The sequence below is a fragment of the Moschus berezovskii genome, chromosome 16, assembly GCF_049115385.1.
Source record: "Moschus berezovskii isolate FMDL1 chromosome 16, NW_MosBer_1.0, whole genome shotgun sequence".
NCBI lineage: Eukaryota > Metazoa > Chordata > Mammalia > Artiodactyla > Moschidae > Moschus > Moschus berezovskii.
The window spans coordinates 73,437,190-73,456,191 of NC_142475.1; the positions used below are offsets into that span (position 1 = coordinate 73,437,190).

Genomic DNA, 19,002 nt, shown 5'->3' on the forward strand with positions numbered 1-19,002 from the left:
GGACAGGACAAAGTGAGGGTGACCCCAATGCCAGATACACAGAACATAAAGCAAGTTTTGTGTGTCAGGGGCCCCACTGGGATTAAATCACTAATTTCTTAACGTGCAACATAAAGCAGCTGTTACGTGTGCTTCTCATGAGCGCATTACACAGCCTCTGTTTCATTTCCCCAGAAAACCTGCCTCCTGGGTGGGTCCGCACCTTAGCAAACGTGGAGCCCTTGCCCTCAGACTCGATGGTGATGGTGTGGGTCCGCCGGAGCAGGATCTGATCGATGTCTTCTTCGCAGAACTTGGAGCCCTCGTCCTCCTCATCCATGAGTGCACCGTAGGCTCCCTTCCGGAGAAGATCCTCTATTTCTTTCTTGGAAAGCTGTTGTACCTGTATTAGAGAAGTATTTAAAGTGATTGAGATAAAGGAAACCAACCCTGAATATTTATTGGAAGGACTGATGCTGAAGTTGAAGCTCCAATTCTTTGGCCACCTGATGCAAAAAGCTGACCCACAGGAAAAGACCCTGATGCTGGGGAAGACTGAAGGCAGGAGGAGAAGGGGACAACAGAGGATGAGATGGTTGGATGGCATCACTGACTTGCAAACTCCGGGAGATGGTGAAGGACAGGGAAGCCTGGCGTGCTGCAGTTCATGGGGTTGCAAAGAGACAGACACAACTGAGCTACTGAACAATAACAATGAACTGAAATGTCTGGAGACTGAACAAATGCTTACTTTTTCCTCCAAGATAGTAAACCTCAATTATGACTAAGTAAATGTGACCAAATATGCTTAAAATATTGAGGCCAAAAATAACCAGATGTGGATGATTTTTCACTGGGAGCTAAACGAAGCAAGGAGCAGGAGTGAAGCAAACAGGGTGAGGACAGCACGGCTTACCCCATTGGGAGCATTCTCCCGTCCGCTCATGGACTGCAGGACTGCCTTGTCCAGACCCAGCTTCAGGCTGGCCTTGTCAAACATTTCCCTTTCATAAGAATTCCTGGTAATCAGCCTGTATATCTTCACAGATTTGCTCTGTCCTATTCTGTGACATCTAGCCTGAGCCTGAAAGAAAAAGGAAATGCATGGCCACCAGAGAAAGAGAACACCCCACTGCCAGTTACAAGAGCATCTGTTCTGATAAATAGGGGTACCATTCAACAGTGGAGGGTTAACACGCTAAGAAATGACTTTCACATTATCAATCAATTGATTACCAGTTGGTTCATTTGCCCTGATCGTGGGACACTGCCTGAGTGACGGCAGGATTTCAATTTATTGGTCTGATGTAGCGGAACGACTTTCCAAAGCAGGGGAGAGGGGCACCAGGAAGGTTTTCTTGCATGTTTACCTGGAGATCATTTTGGGGATTCCAGTCAGAATCGAAGATGATGCAGGTATCAGCAGCAGTGAGATTAATGCCTAAGCCTCCTGCCCTCGTACACAGGAGGAACACAAACCTATCGGAGTCAGGCTTGGAGAACCTGTCGATAGCTGCCTGACGGAGGTTGCCTCTGACCCGGCCGTCGATCCTCTCATATGGGTACCTGGAAGATGTCAGTGTCAACAAGGAGGCCTGGCAGATGGCCACAGGACATGTGTTCCTTTCATGGTGCTTTTAAGAACGTACTACAACATGAGATATAAATTAACAGGATGGGGCTTCCCTGATGGTACAGTGGTAAAGGATCTGCCTGCAATGCAGGAGACACAAGAGACTTAGGTTCAATCCCTGGGTCGGGAAGACCCTCTGGGGAAAGAAATGGCAACAAACTCCAGTATTCTTGCCTGAGAAATCCCATGGACAGAGGAAGTCTGGCGGGCTATAGTCCATGGGGGTCATAAATGGTCAGATGCTACTTCAACATCAAGAAAGAGCTGTCCTTCCCTAGCCCAGAGAAAGAACTGGAAAAACAGAACTGCCTGTAAAAGCATGCGTCATATGGGACAACTGTCATGCCCATCCACAGCTTTCAAGAAGAGCTAAGACAAAAGCCCCAACCCATCCCCTTTATCATACAGGCCACTTGGAGGTGAGGCGCGTGGAGCCCAGTCCCGTACCCCCCACCCCCACCCCCAGGGCCTGGCCCTCACCGTCTCTGAATGAGGTAGTCTTCCAGGATGTCCAGGCATCGCACCATCTGGGAGAAAATGAGCACCCTATGGCCACCGGCCTTCAGCTTCGGCAGCAGCTTGTCAATCAGCACGAGCTTGCCAGCAGCCTGGATCATCGCCTGGAGCTGAAAATCTGGAGAGTCGGCATTGTGTGTTTCTTTAAACTCTTCCAAAATTTTCTCTTCAGCACCTGCGGAGATTGGACAGCATAACAGGAATACTGTAAAAGGTTTTTTTCTTTTATTACTGAAAACAACGAACCTGCTTTCAAAACCCACTGCAAACAGCAGGGCCCAGAACAACGCATTTGCGTTCACGAACACATATCCGTCCACCGGCTCAGAGTGGGGTCTGCAGGAAACCAAGGAGGTAGGAAAGGGATCAGAGTTTTAGGCACGACACATTTTCAAGCGTTTGGGGGGGAACCCCCACATTTTCCAACAAACAAATGTTTGCTGTCTGTAGAAACTGAATTTCAACAACAGACTGTCAAGCTAGAAGTGGCAGAAACAAGCCAAGGGCCGGATACCTACAGAAAATTTGGAACCTAAAATGCTAAAGAAATGAAGAGCTGTTTACTCGCGGAACATAAACACACATAACAAAATCTGTTCTGAAACTAAGAGGCAAGGGAACAGAGTTCTAACAATTGCTGTGCAGGGGCAGTCGTCTGTGTATCTAAACTGCCTGTTAATATGGCCAAAAGGGCTGCAGCAAAAGGGAGTCCCACTTCGGGGATGATATTTCGGGATTTTTTCAGGAGATCTGGACACACATTTTCATTGCGATCTCTCCATCTCCCTCTACATTCACGCTCATCTGATAACTTTCTAAAGTACAAAAGTTCTATCTTGAGTTATCCAAAGCTTTAACCAACCAACCTTTGTTTCATGAAAGACATTGACACCTAACCCTCTTTTCTAATAGCCCCACGAGACTTCTGCTTGCTGCGGGTGCATCAGAGAAACTGTCACCTTCCCAGGGGCCGAAACTCTTCCCACCTCCGCCCCTGACCCCAGACACACTTGTCCAGGGAGTAGCCAGCTAAGCTTCCTGCAGCTGCTTAGGTGGCTTAACTAGAATTAGACAGCAGGGGTCCGGGGTTGGGGGGGAGGTCCGGGGTGGGGTGGGGGGTGTTAATCAGGGCCCAGCCACTGTGCTCCACCCTTGCCCTGGGGATGCAGGGTAGTCACTTCTCCTTTGGGAAATACAGACAGACAAATCCATCTGATGGGATTACTTCCCAGCCTTAAACCACACCAGGAACCTGACTTCTTAGCCACTGGTTTTTAAACCTGAAGGCACTGTACTGATGGGGATACGAGACCCTTCCAGGGTTTAAGGGTCAGGTCACCTGGGCAACCAGAGCTGCCAGGACAGAATGGGGGCATGCTGCCACAGGCGGGAAGGCAGTGCCCCCACTTCCCTTTTCAGAGCACTTGTGGAAATGAAGTCATGACCTGGTCATATGCAGAAATACAGCCTGTTCATTACTGATCAACAAAGAATCTTCCTGAGACCAGATTACAGTCACTAATGCCTGGGCCGGACCTGGAGGTCTGTGCAGAGCAAGCCACTGCTGTTTCTCAGGAAGGGCCAGGCAGAAAATGCCAGCGGGGTGGGAACTGCCACTTCTCACTCCCTCTCCCATGTGAAGAAAAGGTTAGTGTTCGGGATTTCAATCTGAAGCGAATGAAAGGCAAAGGTATCTCTGCTGCTGCTGCTGCTAAGTCGCTTCAGTCATGTCCCACTCAGTGCGACCCCAGAGACGGCAGCCCACCAGGCTCCCCTGTCCCTGGGATTCTCCAGGCAAGAACACTGGAGTGGGTTGCCATTTCTTTCTCCAATGCATGAAAGTGAAGTCGCTCAGTCGTGTCTGATTCTTAGCGGCCCCTCCGTCCATAGGATTTTCCAGGCAAGAGTACTAGAGTGGGGTGCCATTGCCTTCTCCAAAGGTATCTCTAGGAAAAGGTAAAAACCAAACTGCTGTTGAAGAGCATCAGCACAAATATCCTTGAATGGAGTACGCTCTTGAATAAATGTTCTTGCATATAAATGTTCTTGTTCATGCTTGCTAAGTCGCTTCAGTCGTGTCCAGCTTTTTGTGACTCCATGGACTGAGCCTCCTGAGCGCCTCTGTCCATGGGGTTCTGCAGGCAAGAATACTGGAGTGGGTAGCCATTTCCTTCTCCAGGGGATCTTCCTGACCCAGGGATCAAACCTGCATTTATCTCCTGTGTTGGCAAGCGAATTCTTCACCAAATATCCCTGTATAAAGTCAAATAATGTTTTCCAAAACAGAAAATTTAGAAATCTAGGTTCTAGATTCAGGAGAAGAAGGTCCTCAGGAGACAGTGAGAACTGATCATATCCACATATTTCATTAGCTTTTTTCAAAACGTTTCTTCTTGTTGGATAATATATTACAAGCAATTCAGAAACACATGTCACTTATAATATCTGGGTAGTTATTTTTTGTTAAAATTAAGATATAATACCAATCCATAATCAAAATATACTATTTTAGCTATTTTAGTGAATAGTTTTCAAAAATGAAATAATTTTGACAAAATTAATGTGTTTTAACAATTTTAGCAAAAAATTTGAAAATATAAATTCAGTCAAATCAGTAGAGAAATTTTTTTCATTTTAAATTTATTTAGATGAGAAAAGTAACTTTCCTGCTTTTTAAATTCTACCAAAAATACATCATCAAACACTGTCAGATTTAAAATATATTCTTTCTTATCTGACAAAAGTTCTTAATTAATTCAGCTCTTTGCTGTGAATTCAGGCTCTTAAAGTGGCAGCCAGTTGTCACTAGTAAATGCTTCCTTTAAATATATCAGCAAACATATTTCCTATGTGATGCTTCTAGCTATAATTATATTTGTCCGGGCTTCCCCGGTTGCTCAGCAGTCAAGAATCTGCCAGCAATGCAAATCATATAGGACATGCGGGTTCTATTCCTGGGTTGGGAAGATCCCCTGGAGGAGGGAATGGCTACCCACTGCAGTATTCTTGTCTGGAAGATACCATGGACAGAGGAGCCTGGCAAGCTACAGTCCATGGGATCGCAAAGAGTTGGACACAACTGAAGCGACTGAGCACATATTTTCCAGAAAAGTTGAAGAAAGAAGGGCAGGGAAGATGTCCAGGAGGAAAAGCAAACTGACCTCTAAGCCATTAGAGGACCAAATTCTCAAGGTTATCAGTTAAAGATTTACCCTGATGCTTGATCTGTAAACATCAATCAGAAAATTAAAAATTGGAAATAGGCTATAAAAAGCCCAAATACTCCAACAGTGTTAGTCACTCAGTCATGTGCGACTCTTTCATGACCCCATGGTCTGTAGCCCACCAGGCTCCTCTGTCCATAAGATTTCCCAGGCAAGAATACTGGAGTAGGTTGCCATTTCCTTCTCCAGGGGATCTTCCCGATCCAGGGATCGAACCTGGGTCTCCAGCATTGCAGGCAGACTCTACTGACTGAGCTGCCAGGGGAACCCAAAACACACTCCAATGGCCCTGCCCTAAAGTCCCACATTTATACTTAAAAGTGTGCTTGTGCACACGCACGTGTGTGCATGTAGCAGAGACAATTTTAAGGAAGTGTGGAAGTCTGTTCCCTTAAACAGATGGTCACGATGAGGGCAGGAGCTTCAATGTTATCTAGTTACACTAGCCGCAAACAAATAAGAAATTATTTTCTTTTGAAGATTACCCTTTTTCTCTCTGAAATTCATTCCATCACAAGCTCAACCTTGTCTTCTTTCTGCCCACTGTTCTCCCCCCGCTCTCCCCAACAACAAGGAGGACTCGTAAGTCAACCCAAACCATCGGGGACCCCACCAAGTCTTCAACATCATTTCCACTCTCACGCGTGCCTGTGTGCTCAGTAGCTTCAGGCACATCTGACTCTTGCAACCCCATGGACCATAGTCTGCCAGGCTCCTCTGTCCATGAGATTCTCCAGGCAAGAATACTGGAATGGAGCCTTTTGGAGGCTACTGTTCCTCTTTTCACAGACATCAAATGAAAGAACTGTGCGTGTGTTTGTGTGTGTGTCTCTCAGATTACACACACACACACACAGACAAACACACACACAGCTTTACTCATACCACTGACCACCTTCGGCCCAGCTCCATCTCCCTAGCTCAGGACCAAGCTGCAGACACCACAACGGCCTCATGGGCTCTTATACACATGAGGATGAGCAAGCTGCAGCACTGAACATACAACATGTTGTACAATGTGACTCAGCACTGAATGTCACATGTGAGTCTCTCTTTGGAAGACCAAGCTACAGGCAGAAAGTTTGAAGCAGAAATGCACCAAGGTCACAGCACAGCCATGACCTCAGGTGCTACAGTGAGGCGGCTCCAGGCAGGGACCACTCTGTCATTAGTAACTGCAGATTCCAGAGGTGAGCTGGCCCAAGGAGTATAGATTACAAAACGGGGAGAGACTAGGAACTCCTGACATCAGCTGCATTTGAACCTCAGGGATTATGATAGTGACACACACACACAAAAACCTGGCTTGGTTCATTTTCCCCCGGAAAGCACCCTAACTGCACTGCTGGCCAATCATAATTGCACGCAAACACCCCGATTTAGACGGCCATCACTTTTCTTTAACCCATATTAACTCCCGCCTGAATGACAGCAGTAGCCTCCTCGTGGGGCTTTCTGTTTGTATATCTTTCCCTACTCCCATCTGTTTATTCATATGACGTTTCCAGATCAATCACCCTGAATCCCATGTTTAATCATTTCTTAGCTCCACCAAAATCCCACCAGCTGGCATCCAGGCTCCCCGTAACAAGGCTCCACTATGTCTACGGTTCACTGTCCCATTGTTTCACACACAAACTTTGTATCCTGGGCAGGTTCCACCTTGCTCTGCCTCCTTCTCCTGTCTCATGTGGTTACATCAGCCGAAATGCCCCTTCCTTTTTTAACTCTGATGGGCAAAAGCCTGTCTCACTGTCATCGCTTTCAAATGGCTTTCCTGCTCTTATGTCTCCAGAGTATCTTATATGTCACAGGCATGAATTCCTCTAATGATTTCTGGAAGAGTACAATACAGGTTCTTACTCATATCAGTTACATAACACTATATCAATTTAGTTAAGAAAACAGGAAGGTCATGAACCATGATCTCGATTATCAATGCTCGAGATAACCTCTCATTCTTAACAGAATGGATGTTGGAGGCCTCCGGACTGAGACGAGTTCTTTCCCATCAGTCTTGAGATATCCAACAGCTGCCACTCACCCCAAAGGTGCTCTTTAACGTCTCTGATCTAAACACACACACACAAACATCCCCCACTGGGGGCTAATTTTTCTTTGACTGTTAGCACGTCTGATGACTTCCAGCCAGTGAGCACCGACACCTCCTTTCAAGTGGTGAGACGCAGATGCAGGACAGGTGATATGAGATCCTGCTTCAGGGACCATCGGGGACAAAGATGTTGCACCTATGGCTTCACAAAAGGAGGCTTTGTGAAGAACAGGAAGACGATAAACCTCACACTGGGGCAACTACAAACCATACAATAACACGTGTGGAAGGAGGCAAGGATTTCTGGGGCTTTGACGACTGAAACAAGGTGCCAGGCTTACCGTTGATAAGGTAGGGGTGATTGCAGCACTTCCGTAATTCCATCATAGTGTTTAAAAGGTTGGGTACGTTAGCTTGACCACCACCTTTGGAAAGAAACGTGAAATTCTTCTCAAGGATGGCTCGATAATATTTCTTCTGAATGTTTGTTAGCTCCACTTCAATGATCGTTTCTTCTTTGGGGGCCAAGTTCTTTTCCACGTCCTCCTTGAGACGTCTCAACATCATTGGCTTTAGAATAGCCTGGAGTTTTTGCACCTAAAAAAGGACCTTAAGTAAATACTGGTGTTGGGACTTGCTAGCATGGTAAACCATAGTCTAACATGAAAAACCAGGAGTCTCTTATTTATCTACCTTTCACTTTCATTTGTCGAAGGGTACGAGGGCATTATCTTACAGCTCTCCTAACAGGAGTGCATGAGGTTTGAATGTCCAGTTTCTGATGGGCTAGTTCACCTGGCCAGAGAGTCCTGAACAGCCAGGGGGCTTGAACAGAACACAGCAGAAAAGAACCCTATTCATTCTGTTAGTTTGGCCTTCTGTTTGTTTGAAGCCTTCAGGATAATGAGGAAGGAAGGGAGAAAGTCGTAGGAATGACTCGCTTCAGTTCTCTTCCTTTCTAGAAAGAGCTGATAGAATGTGTGAGTAAGCCAGGAGCTCTCTGGTCCCTCTCTATTCTCATCTCTGTTGACTGACAATAGGATACTGCACACCAGACAGCTCTGATTTATTCTAAGAAGGGCAAAACAAAACAGACTTCACTTGAACCAACAGAATAAGTTTTAGACAGTAAATTAGGGGAGGGGGCACATGAAGACCAAGATTTCAAGTGTCATGTCTGTTTCAAACAGAGCTTAACAACTAACACCTACATAACTCTCACAATGTATAAGATAACTGGCCACTTTTCATACCCGATACCATATTGATTTCTCATAGAAATCCTGCAAGGTAGTTAGGAACCATGTTTCTAAATGAAAATATGTAGACACAAGAAGAGTAAGCAATGTGAGCAAGCAGGAACTAAGACTAGAACTTCGGACCTCCAGGACAGACACAGCGTGTGAAATTTCAGCCACTCCTGACACTACCCACAAAAGCACACAATGCAAAACCACCGAAACTCGACAGGACAGCAGCTGAAAAGTACGTGGACAGGTACGGAAACTCTAAATCCCAACAGCCCTTCGGGAGGGCAGAGAGAAACAACCAGCCAGAACATCACCTTAATGAAGACTCAGAACATCCAAGGAAAGGAGGTGTAAATCTTACTTGTCTACTAGGTGGGGGGAAACTGACGTCATTTACATTTTTTAAAATAGTTAAATCTCAACGCTTTGGCCCTTTGGGAATTAATCCTCAATTCAATGACTGAAATACAAAAGAAGCCATGGTAAGTACCTGCTCTTCAGTTTTCAGATCACCAAATTCTTGCATAAAGGTGGTTTCCGAAGGGAAGCGAGTCGGTTCCAAGAAGTGAAGCAAGCTGAAGAGCTCTTCCACCGTGTTCTGGAGCGGGGTCCCCGTCAGCAGCACTTTGTGTTCCTATGGGGATGCAAGGATAACTGAGCAAATCATAACAAAACCATAGCCATGCCAAAGCCTCTCTCAGGATCAGCATTTCCCCAATTCCACTCGTGATTGCTGAAATTCAGCATCCACCCAGCACAAAACATAGGAATAAGATCCGAAGGCAGAGATACAAGAAATGTGGTCTCTGTCTTAGATTCCAAGACCCTGTAAACGTGGTCTGCTATTTTGTTTTTTCCTGGGATGTTTAGGTCAATGTTTTGGTGGTGTGGCTCTGCACGTCTCGTGGCATCTTTTCCCACCAAAGCCCAAGTTTTGCCTAAGATCCCGAGCTCAGATGAAGCTCACGTGCTCCTTTTCTGCTCTCTACAGGGCTATGCCCTCCCCATCTGCTTCCTGCATGACTCACTTAAGAGACAAAAGAAAGTTTTCTACAGGCAACAGCACATGAAAAACTATTTTGTTCAGCAAACATTTCAATCTAGCAAAGAGGTCAGCTTGGTTTTAAATGCCACAATCACGTTGTTTTTTTGGTTTTTTTTAATAGATGCTATTTCTCACTTTGTCTCCTTGAACCAAGGTAGGTAATTTCTTTAAAGCACTTCTTCCTATTAACGAGGTTTTGCTTCAGCTTTCTTTATGGATCCATACCCTTGTCCTCTTATTTCTACGTATCCAACATGGTGACCAGTCTTAATGACAATGAATTTATTGATCTTAAAAGCCTTATTATGTTCTACTTTGGCCTTCCAGGACACCGCACAGTTAATAAAACTATTTCCAAAAGTGGCTACACCTTCAAGGAGGTTTGAAAACGATATTCTGACTTTACTGGAAGTCTGACAAAGCTTGGCTGCCGAGCAGAGTATGTGCTCAGTAAATACTGGATGGTGATTCGCCTGAAGGCACGCTCATTTTTTCAACATCTATTGAGTCTTATCTGTCAATGAAGCTCTTTGAAACCACGGTGAAGGAGTTAGATTTGCTTTTATTCTTCCTTTGCTACCTTTTGAATAAAGAGGGTTCTGATTCAGGAAGATACACAGATCATTGTCATCTTCTAACTCATTAAATTCATAAAGAGTAAGGAGCTTGCAAACCAATGCAAGATTTTCTAATGTATAAGCATACTGGTGGGTAACATGGGCCAAGTCCCTGATTTGTTCAAGTCCTGAGTTACTTTACCCAAGAATTTTTAAAAATATTGCCATAGATTCAGGAAAACCGTTACTGTAGTGGAAGAGCTGTATCAATACTAAAGATCGTCTCTCAGTTTTTTTAATATCCTTTATGATCAAGTGAAATACTGAGCTGCTAACCAAAATACTTCAGCAAAAGTCTTTTAAGTTATTAATTAACTTATTTGAAAAACAGGAAAAGAACTTTTTTACGCTGTTTCCCTTCAAGTTCTTTTTAAAGCCAGTTCTATCGAACAGTTACACAGAGGACCCTTTGGTAAGGTTGCACAGGTAGCGAAATTAAACCAGGTTTCCCTTTGAAAGTCATTATTAACATAAATACAAATAATATACAGGTGTCACAAAATGTCAAGTAAGAGACAGGCTATCAGGCTTATCACATCCAAGCTCAACTTTGCCAGCAGCTAAGCTTTCGGCTTGAAAATGTTACCATTTCTTTTAGCTCTGATGGAGTGACATTCACTTAATTTCATTTCAGCAGAGTCTTTAATTTGTGTGAGGCCTCCTGACAATGAATGATGAGCTAACAGAATCCATGAAGACCCTCCACCACCTTCAGAGGGTCCCCTCCTGTCCATAAGCGACAAGGAGATGGCCCTGCCTCCTGCACTCCCAAGGAGGGGGCGGAGAACACAAATGCCCCTCAGCCCAGCAGCTTCTCGAGCGTCTCCTTGGTGACTGGAGAGTTGAAGAGAGATATGAATGAGTTATAGGTATGCCAGGTCCTTGGGGCAGCTGACAGGCTGAGACAGTCAGCCTGAGGTCTTTTCCTGGTCCTCGCTTTCTGAGAATCTACCACTTTTCTCATAACTGCGTCCAGTGCAGGTAACAGCCGCTCTCTGTGACCTGCTATGTGGTGGGGCAGAGTTATTATTTGCCATTTCCACCATGACTTACTCTAGGAAAGACGAATAGAGACTGGTCAGTGGATAAGTTCTCGTGATGTATATCTGAAGTAAGGATTTAAAGACCAGGCAATGAGCAGACCCCGTGGACTATAGCCTGCCAGGCTCCTCTGTCCATGGAATTCTCCAGGTCAGAATACTGGAGTGGGTAGCCATTCCTTTCTCCAGGGGATCTTCCAACCCAGGGATTGAACCCAGGTCTCCCACACTGCAGGTGGATTCTTTACCATCTGAGCTACCAGGGAAGCCCAAAAATACTGGAGTGGGTAGCCTATCCCTTCTCCAGCTCATCTTCCCAACCCAGGAATCTTAACGGGGGTCTCCTGCATTGCAGGCGGATTCTTTACCAGCTGAGCTACCAGGGAAGCCCCAGTGAGCAGTTCAGAAGTGGACAAATGTAATTATATTATAACTCTGAACAATGATATTGCATTCCATCAACAACTCTTGATCATTGGAAAAAACAATTATTTTGTTCATTTGCTAATCAGAGCTTTCTGTGGTGAGACATGAATGAGTTACAGGTATGCCAGGTCCTTGGGGCAGCTGACAGGCTGAGACAGTCAGGATCCCAGGACTGGTCACCTGTGGCAGTGGCCAGCCTTCTTGGCTTACCCCAGTTTGATACACAAATATTATCATTTTCTGTATGTGCCATTGTGTGAAAATGGTTAGGGAACACTACCATGTATATAATAGAAAAACTATCTGGATAACAGATTTTAACCCATTAATGAAGTGTTACTATAAACAACAGAAAATCCTTTGGAATCTCCCAGCGACAATTAGATTATTGGATGTTGACAGTTAAACAAACTGTACTCACCAATGAAGGGCTATTTTGTAGTAAGAATCCACTATCTGGGAGCACAGAAACTGATAACAGACAATTCAGATGAACACAGATGACTACGCCTTCAGGAAACGGTGCCATAAATGTCTCTTATATGGACCACTGTGGAGATGGGCCCCTACTCAGAAGGCACAGTTAGGTTTTATAGGAAAATTAATGTTCACCTAAACCGGAATGGGTTTCTGAAAGTGTATTAGTCATGTAGTCATGTCCCACACTATGACTTCATGGACTGTAGCCCACCAGGCTCCTCTATCCATGGAATTCTCCAGGCAAGAATACTGGAGTGGCTTGCCATTCTCTTTCTCCAGGGGATCTTTCTGACCCAGGGACTGAACCCAGGTCTACTGCACTGCAGGCAGATTCTTTATCATCTGAGCCATTTCTTCAATGTAAGACTAAAACTATGATCTGGAGAGACTAGTTACAGCCATAGTGTTTCTCTTCTTCATGTTTTCAAGATTATTCTAAGTGTTCTAATTTGTTTTGTGGATTGAACACCAAAATAGTACAAACTGCTCTGAGAAAGGTCTTAAGGATGGAAAACTCCACCCTAAATAGGATAATTCAGTCAGACTTTTTCCTTTAAACAGAACTAGATTTTGTTTGTTTTTAATTAAAAGAATAACTGGCTAATCCAATCCCCTTAATTTAGGAATAAAAGAAGCTGATTCAAAGAACCAGCTGCAACAGAAAGCTTTTAAGTGTTCTTTTTGGTGGTACCAGTCTTCAGTAAAAAAATTTACAGCCATGAACATACAGAATATTATTTTCCATCTCAAACTCTCAATTAACAAGAGATCAAATTAATCTATAGAAGTCAACATTAAAGGATTTAAAAAATCTTTCTGTACCTTTGAAAAACTCATCTAAACATCCAAGACATGCTGAATAACAATATCTGTACATTAAAATAATAATGTACATTAAAAATAAAAACAAGTGATCAAAACCCATCTTGTAAACGACAGGGTGAAAAGAGACCTGCAGGTGACAGAGTCACGTAACAATGTCAGCTAGAAAACCATGCAGCAGTGTGGAAAGGAAAGTCAATCAAACTCTAACCACTTCTGCAATATGTTATCCCAAGATACTCCTACTAGGGGGAAAAAAAATCTACTCATGAAGTCCTGTCTCTTGGGAAGAGTATGTAATAGACCTGGTCTAAAACTCCAGATCAAATTCAAGGCCTTATCGTGCACTAAACTTCTAAGTATCTGCACAAATTGGGCCAATTCCAGATATCCACTCAACTTAGTGAGAAAAACTGCACCTACAAGCCCTTGGAGGCAAAAACCTACAAATCCTGGAATATAACTGGATCATCATCATGGAGCTAAAGTTTGGCCCAACGGCTTACAACATGGCAGTACTTACAAACAAAAGGGTAAAGCAAACACTTGTAACTCAGCAGAAGTATCATGAACATACTCTGCTGTGATAACAAGTGTACAAAGACACCAGCCAACAACAGAAGAGTCAGGAACTCAGCAGCAACTTTTAAAGTAAACTCAGGAGCAAACATGTCACAGGATTTGACAGGCTTTGCAAACACCCTTCAAAGGGATCGGCTGGACTCAGAGCATCAGGAATACTGAGTCGGTTAACAACTTTATCCAGGTACAAGGGAAGCACCAATATGACCACTGACCAAGTCCATCATCTTGAGTCCCTCCAAGAGCTTGCAGTTCCTGTTCTTCAGCCTGTGGGCTTCATCGATGACTACACATCGCCAGGGAATATTCCGCAGCTCAGGACAATCGGTCAGAATCATCTCAAATGTAGTGATGATGGCGTGGAACTTATATGACCCCTTTATCACTCGACCCTACAATAAAGACTCTGCGTTACTGTTTAGCATTGAAGATTACATTAATAACTTTAAGGATGAATAAACAGCATAAGATATATACATATATATTTATCCTTTTGGGAACACCTTTATTGATACTTTGTTTCCAAGGTATTTTTGGAGGTTTTAAGCTCTTACAGTACAACAGAGTTTTAAAATCTTTCCTTTTTTAAGGAAGTTTGCAATTTGTTGGTAAAATTTCCAATCCAGTTTTTTTATAGGTAAGATGCAGTAAGTGTGCCTATTCTAGTTACATCCTACAGACTCCAAAAGGCAGAAGGCCAGGGGGACTATGTACTAAGACAACGTTTTAAAAATGTTTTTACTTTTTAAACCTTTTTTTTTTTTCATTTTGTAACTTAGTTTTCACTTTTAACGTGCTAACATGAAAAAAGCATTCAACTCAGGACAGAACTTTCAACAACTTTCCAAATGTAAAGATCAACACCAAAACACATTTTAATATTCTTCTCCTTTAAGTAATTGTAGGTCAGATTTTACACTCAAAGCAATAAATATAGAACACAAAACTGTCCTATTTCCAGTTATAGGACTTGCATTTCACCTGTTGCTTAAAACTATTTTATTATAGCACATACTATTTATTCTTCTTTCTCTGTCACTTATAATGCTTCAGGGTCACCATCAAAGATAATTTCATACAGATAACTAGAATTAGTTAAAAGTCATAGCAACTGCTACTAAAAGCCAAAGTATAAATTATTCCCTCTGGGTATATTCAATGTACCAGTTATTGTTAGATGCCTAATATTTTTCACTTCTAGAAACAATAAAGAACACAATATTCTTCCCGTTCCCATTTAACAACTCTTTTTTTGGTTTCACTTTCTTTTAGGGTTTAAAAAATAAACCAAATTAGGCTATCAATGCATTGAATGATTTTCAGCAGTCATCCAAGGTAAAAAAAATTTCACGTGTTCTAATAATTAGAAAGACCAAGGCTATAAAAAGAAAAACCTGTCATCATAAGATATGGAATTATAATCCAAACATAAATTGGCTAAGAATCTAAACAAAATTTCTCTAGTTCTGCAAAATCTAGACGTTCCCCCAAAAGGTCTGAAAACCATTTGAACATTCAATGTGTTAAAGCGCCCCTACACGTAAGGACTGTCCACCTGAGACACTTTACCTGGGGATCTTTGAAGTACATTTCATACAACTGAATGGTCCGACGACTAGCTTGACTCCCATGGTACACAACCACGTTCAATTCTGTCCAGGTCCGGAATTCCCTTTCCCAGTTGGGGATTGTGGACAATGGGGCAATTACTAAAAAAGGGCCATGGATTCCTTTCAAATATATCTCATAGAGAAATGTAATGGACTGGATAGTTTTTCCCAAACCCATTTCATCTGCTAAAATGCAGTTTCGCCTTTAGGAGGGAAATAAAACAAGGAAACTTTAATGAGTATTACATACAAGACAGCGCTTTCTTGTCACAAGGCAAGTGTATATATCCATTAAACTCATAAATGCATGCCTTAAATGCTTCTTTAAATACAAAGAGATACATTTTCAAAGAAAATGTTCGGAGACATAGAAAATTACTTCTACATACTTCAATCGGTCTCTACATTAGTACATGCTAATTAGACAAATATTAAGCATACTTCCAGTGTTTGCTTTTGTAAATAACTTTTATTAGCGAGTTAAAATGTTGCTATATTTGATCAATACTCTCAGTAACTACAGAAGGGCTATTATAGGCTTTCTTTAAAAGGTGAAGAAAAACGCATTTTACATACATGTTGTACCAATTGAAAAGTAGCCAGTTTACTCCCTCCAACTGGTATTCCCTGAGTTTGTTATTGTTTTTATACTCCCTGGAACTCTCCGATTTCTTCCAGTCATCAGCAGGGGGTCGCTCCTGTTTCAAATACAGGAAATCCCATTAGTGGTTTCTCACAGACCACACCAGCGGGCTGCGAGCAAATGCAACCCTCCGTCGCCCGCCAGGCCTTACCACACGCTCCGTCTCTGGCTCCCGGGACATGAGCTTCTCAAACTCTTCGATCTTGGCTTGGTCGATGTCCTGCCTCAGCTCCCACGTGCTGTCTTCATAAGGCAGTGAGCACCACTTCACCAGATAGTGAGTCACAGGCTGGGCCGGGTTCAAACACAGCAGAAGGACGTATGAAAAACACGCGCTCTACTTCACTTACGGACAGACACTACCCCAACAACAGCAAGACGGAGCTGGGAGATGTTTTAAAACTGCGACCGCTGAATGAGGAGCCCTTGGTTGGCCCCTAAAGGAACTAAAAATACAGTTAAGTCCCCTACATATGAACGAGCTGTACTCCAAGAGTGCATTCTTAAGTCCAATTTGTTCATAAGTCCAACAAAGTGAGCCTAAGTACCCAACTTGTGTGTGTGTGTGTGTGCATCTACTGCGTTGGCAGGTGGATTCTTTACCACTGCGCCACCTGGGAAGTAGTCAACTAATACAATAAGCTATATGTACCTCTGCTTTTACACTTGCTTCCAAACATCCTGGGTTTGAAATAAAGATGCTGTACTCTATAACAGCACTGTACAGTAGTAAAGTACACAAAAGGTCAACCATTTGTGGAGGATGCACGCACATGACAACACGTGCCAGACACATGAACTAACCTACGTGACTGGACATGCAAACACACGTTCACACCTTTGGAAATTTGCAACTTGAAGGTTCATATGTAGGGGACTTACTGTAATATTATTAAATATTGTCAGAACAAATTGATTTTTATCTAAGCCACTGGTAAGTCATGTTAAAAGCCAAAAAGTATAAAGAAATAGCTAGTAAATAACAAAGCTGAATCTGAACCTTATTCTTATCTGTGTGATCACTAGGCAACTGATTCAGACTCACAGGGCAACTCATCTTGGTGTCTTTACATATTTACCTAACTGGCTACTTTCTTAAACAATGAGAAACAGGCTTGAACTTATTAGGATTTCTGCTTTTTTCTTAAAGGGATACTGTCTGCATGCAATTGCTTTAAAGCAATGTGTTTGAGCTCTAGAAAACTGAAGAGCAAAATACCTTGGGTAATACAGATCAAGATCTCCTTTGCCTTTCTTCTAGAAAACATGTGGGCTTTTGGATCTTCATTTTAGGACAAAGGTTCTGATTATTAAGCCCTAAAACTAATAGTAAGTTGATAAATCTCAGCTAAATTTAGACCAAGGCTCTGACCTGGCTGTGATGTTACAAACATTTGCTGTACTATATAAATATAATAAATATAAATATATATATACTATATAAATATAAATATAATGTGGGAGAAAAAATTTTTTTAAGTACAACTAAGCAAAACTAGAAAAGTAAACATCATATTACAGATATGGTCATCATGGACCTCGTGATACAGAATTTGGAATAAAAATGGGACTTTACTGGAGACTCTCACTAGACAAGCAAGATTCAAACACCCAAACACTTTATACAGTTTAATTTACAAGAAGCTAAGTGACAGACCTCACGGTGGGTAGGCATATCCTTACTAAGACACAATGCTCAGAAGTCACTAGACACGTGTTTATTCTTACACGATGAGTACGATGCCCTACCAACTGCCCTCTACAACCTCTTTGGGTTCTTCAAAGCAAAACGGCATGCTGAGACTCGGATCTCATAAAAAGAAGGATTCTATAGCATCCTCCATGTACCATGTTAAATGAGGCCCATCAACTTCATTAGCGATGTCTTCTATTACTTAACACTGAACTGCGTTTTTGCTACAAGGGCACTCTTTCAAGGGGAATCCGTGCTACATAACAGATTTACACCAAAATATAGTAGATTTCTTATTGATCGTATCTGGAAGTATGCAAAGTGCCAGTGTTCTTTGCTTCACATTGAAAACTGATTTCTTTTAAAAAGCTCTCAGACTAAAACAAACAACATATTTACTGTGATTATTAAGTCCCCAAAACTAATAGTAAGTTAGTACATTTCAGTTTGGTTTAGACCAAGTGTGTCATTAATACAAGACTGTGAGCAGGACCAGATCTTGAGAGTTCATGATCGTTCTCCATAAACACACGGAAGCAGTCTGAGTCACTGCCCCCTAAGACAAATGGTCTTCTGTTACCTCTCCCCGGTCATCTGTGCTACGTGCAAAGTCCATTATCCGGTCAACCTCCACATAATCTGGATTAAAAAGCTCATCTTCAATCTACACCAAAGGAGAGGAAAAAAAAAGTTAAAATGTTTATTTAACTCCTGAGAACACACACTATTTCACTTTTCATCAGGCAGTACTATTTGGGGTCACAGCAATACAAAATTTATATTTGGCAAAGGTCTGTTATATTAATTGAAATGCTATAATTTAGCAAAATCACTCCCCATGAGGAAATCAAGAGTTCTCAGACTTTGTTAACTGGGTCTTTTAATTACTGTGTGAAACCTTTTTACTGTGAGAGAATGTTTAAGAATATTTTAAATCAAGTGTGAAATTACAATTCACTAATGAGCAATCCAAAAGGCTTATGGCACGCAATGCATTTAGCATTCTTGAGACTGCAGTTTGCAAAAAAGATCCGAACTGTGCACAGTAAGTGCTACCGGAATCTTGTAACTGTCTGATGCCTTACAGCATCATTTGCCGAATGTTATTCAAAAGCTAAAAACACTGAGACCAGTGAATTCCACATTTAAGCATGAACGGAGTTTATCTTGTTTGCTCACCTCTGCCAATCAGTATTAGTACCTTATTTGAATACAATCTTGGTGTACATCGAAGCATTCTCACATGTTTTATTTATACTGAACACAGAGCATTTGGCTAAAAGTATTGAGGATAAAGAAATGAGGCCTTAAACACTGGGTTCTCTAGCTAAGACATTAACAATCTTTACAGAAGTCAAGTAACGCTGCTTGTCTGCAAACTGATCTCAT

At 42.5% G+C, this 19,002-nt stretch overlaps 1 protein-coding gene across 3 annotated transcripts in view; it reads right to left on the reverse strand.

Annotated features, from left to right (window-relative positions):
• The window catches only part of CHD7 (chromodomain helicase DNA binding protein 7), a 195,490-nt gene that overhangs the window by 29,021 nt on the left and 147,467 nt on the right, over positions 1 to 19,002 (reverse strand). For all 3 annotated transcript variants that reach the window (XM_055432544.2, XM_055432542.2, XM_055432543.2), the window contains exons 9-19: positions 18,194 to 18,277; positions 16,072 to 16,209; positions 15,854 to 15,975; positions 15,237 to 15,480; positions 13,883 to 14,059; positions 9,146 to 9,289; positions 7,747 to 8,002; positions 2,093 to 2,303; positions 1,350 to 1,545; positions 896 to 1,063; positions 203 to 382 (exon numbers count right to left, since the gene is read on the reverse strand). In XM_055432544.2, the coding sequence (XP_055288519.2) occupies positions 203 to 382; positions 896 to 1,063; positions 1,350 to 1,545; positions 2,093 to 2,303; positions 7,747 to 8,002; positions 9,146 to 9,289; positions 13,883 to 14,059; positions 15,237 to 15,480; positions 15,854 to 15,975; positions 16,072 to 16,209; positions 18,194 to 18,277 (1,920 nt within the window). The remainder of the gene's footprint in view (positions 1 to 202; positions 383 to 895; positions 1,064 to 1,349; positions 1,546 to 2,092; positions 2,304 to 7,746; positions 8,003 to 9,145; positions 9,290 to 13,882; positions 14,060 to 15,236; positions 15,481 to 15,853; positions 15,976 to 16,071; positions 16,210 to 18,193; positions 18,278 to 19,002) is intronic.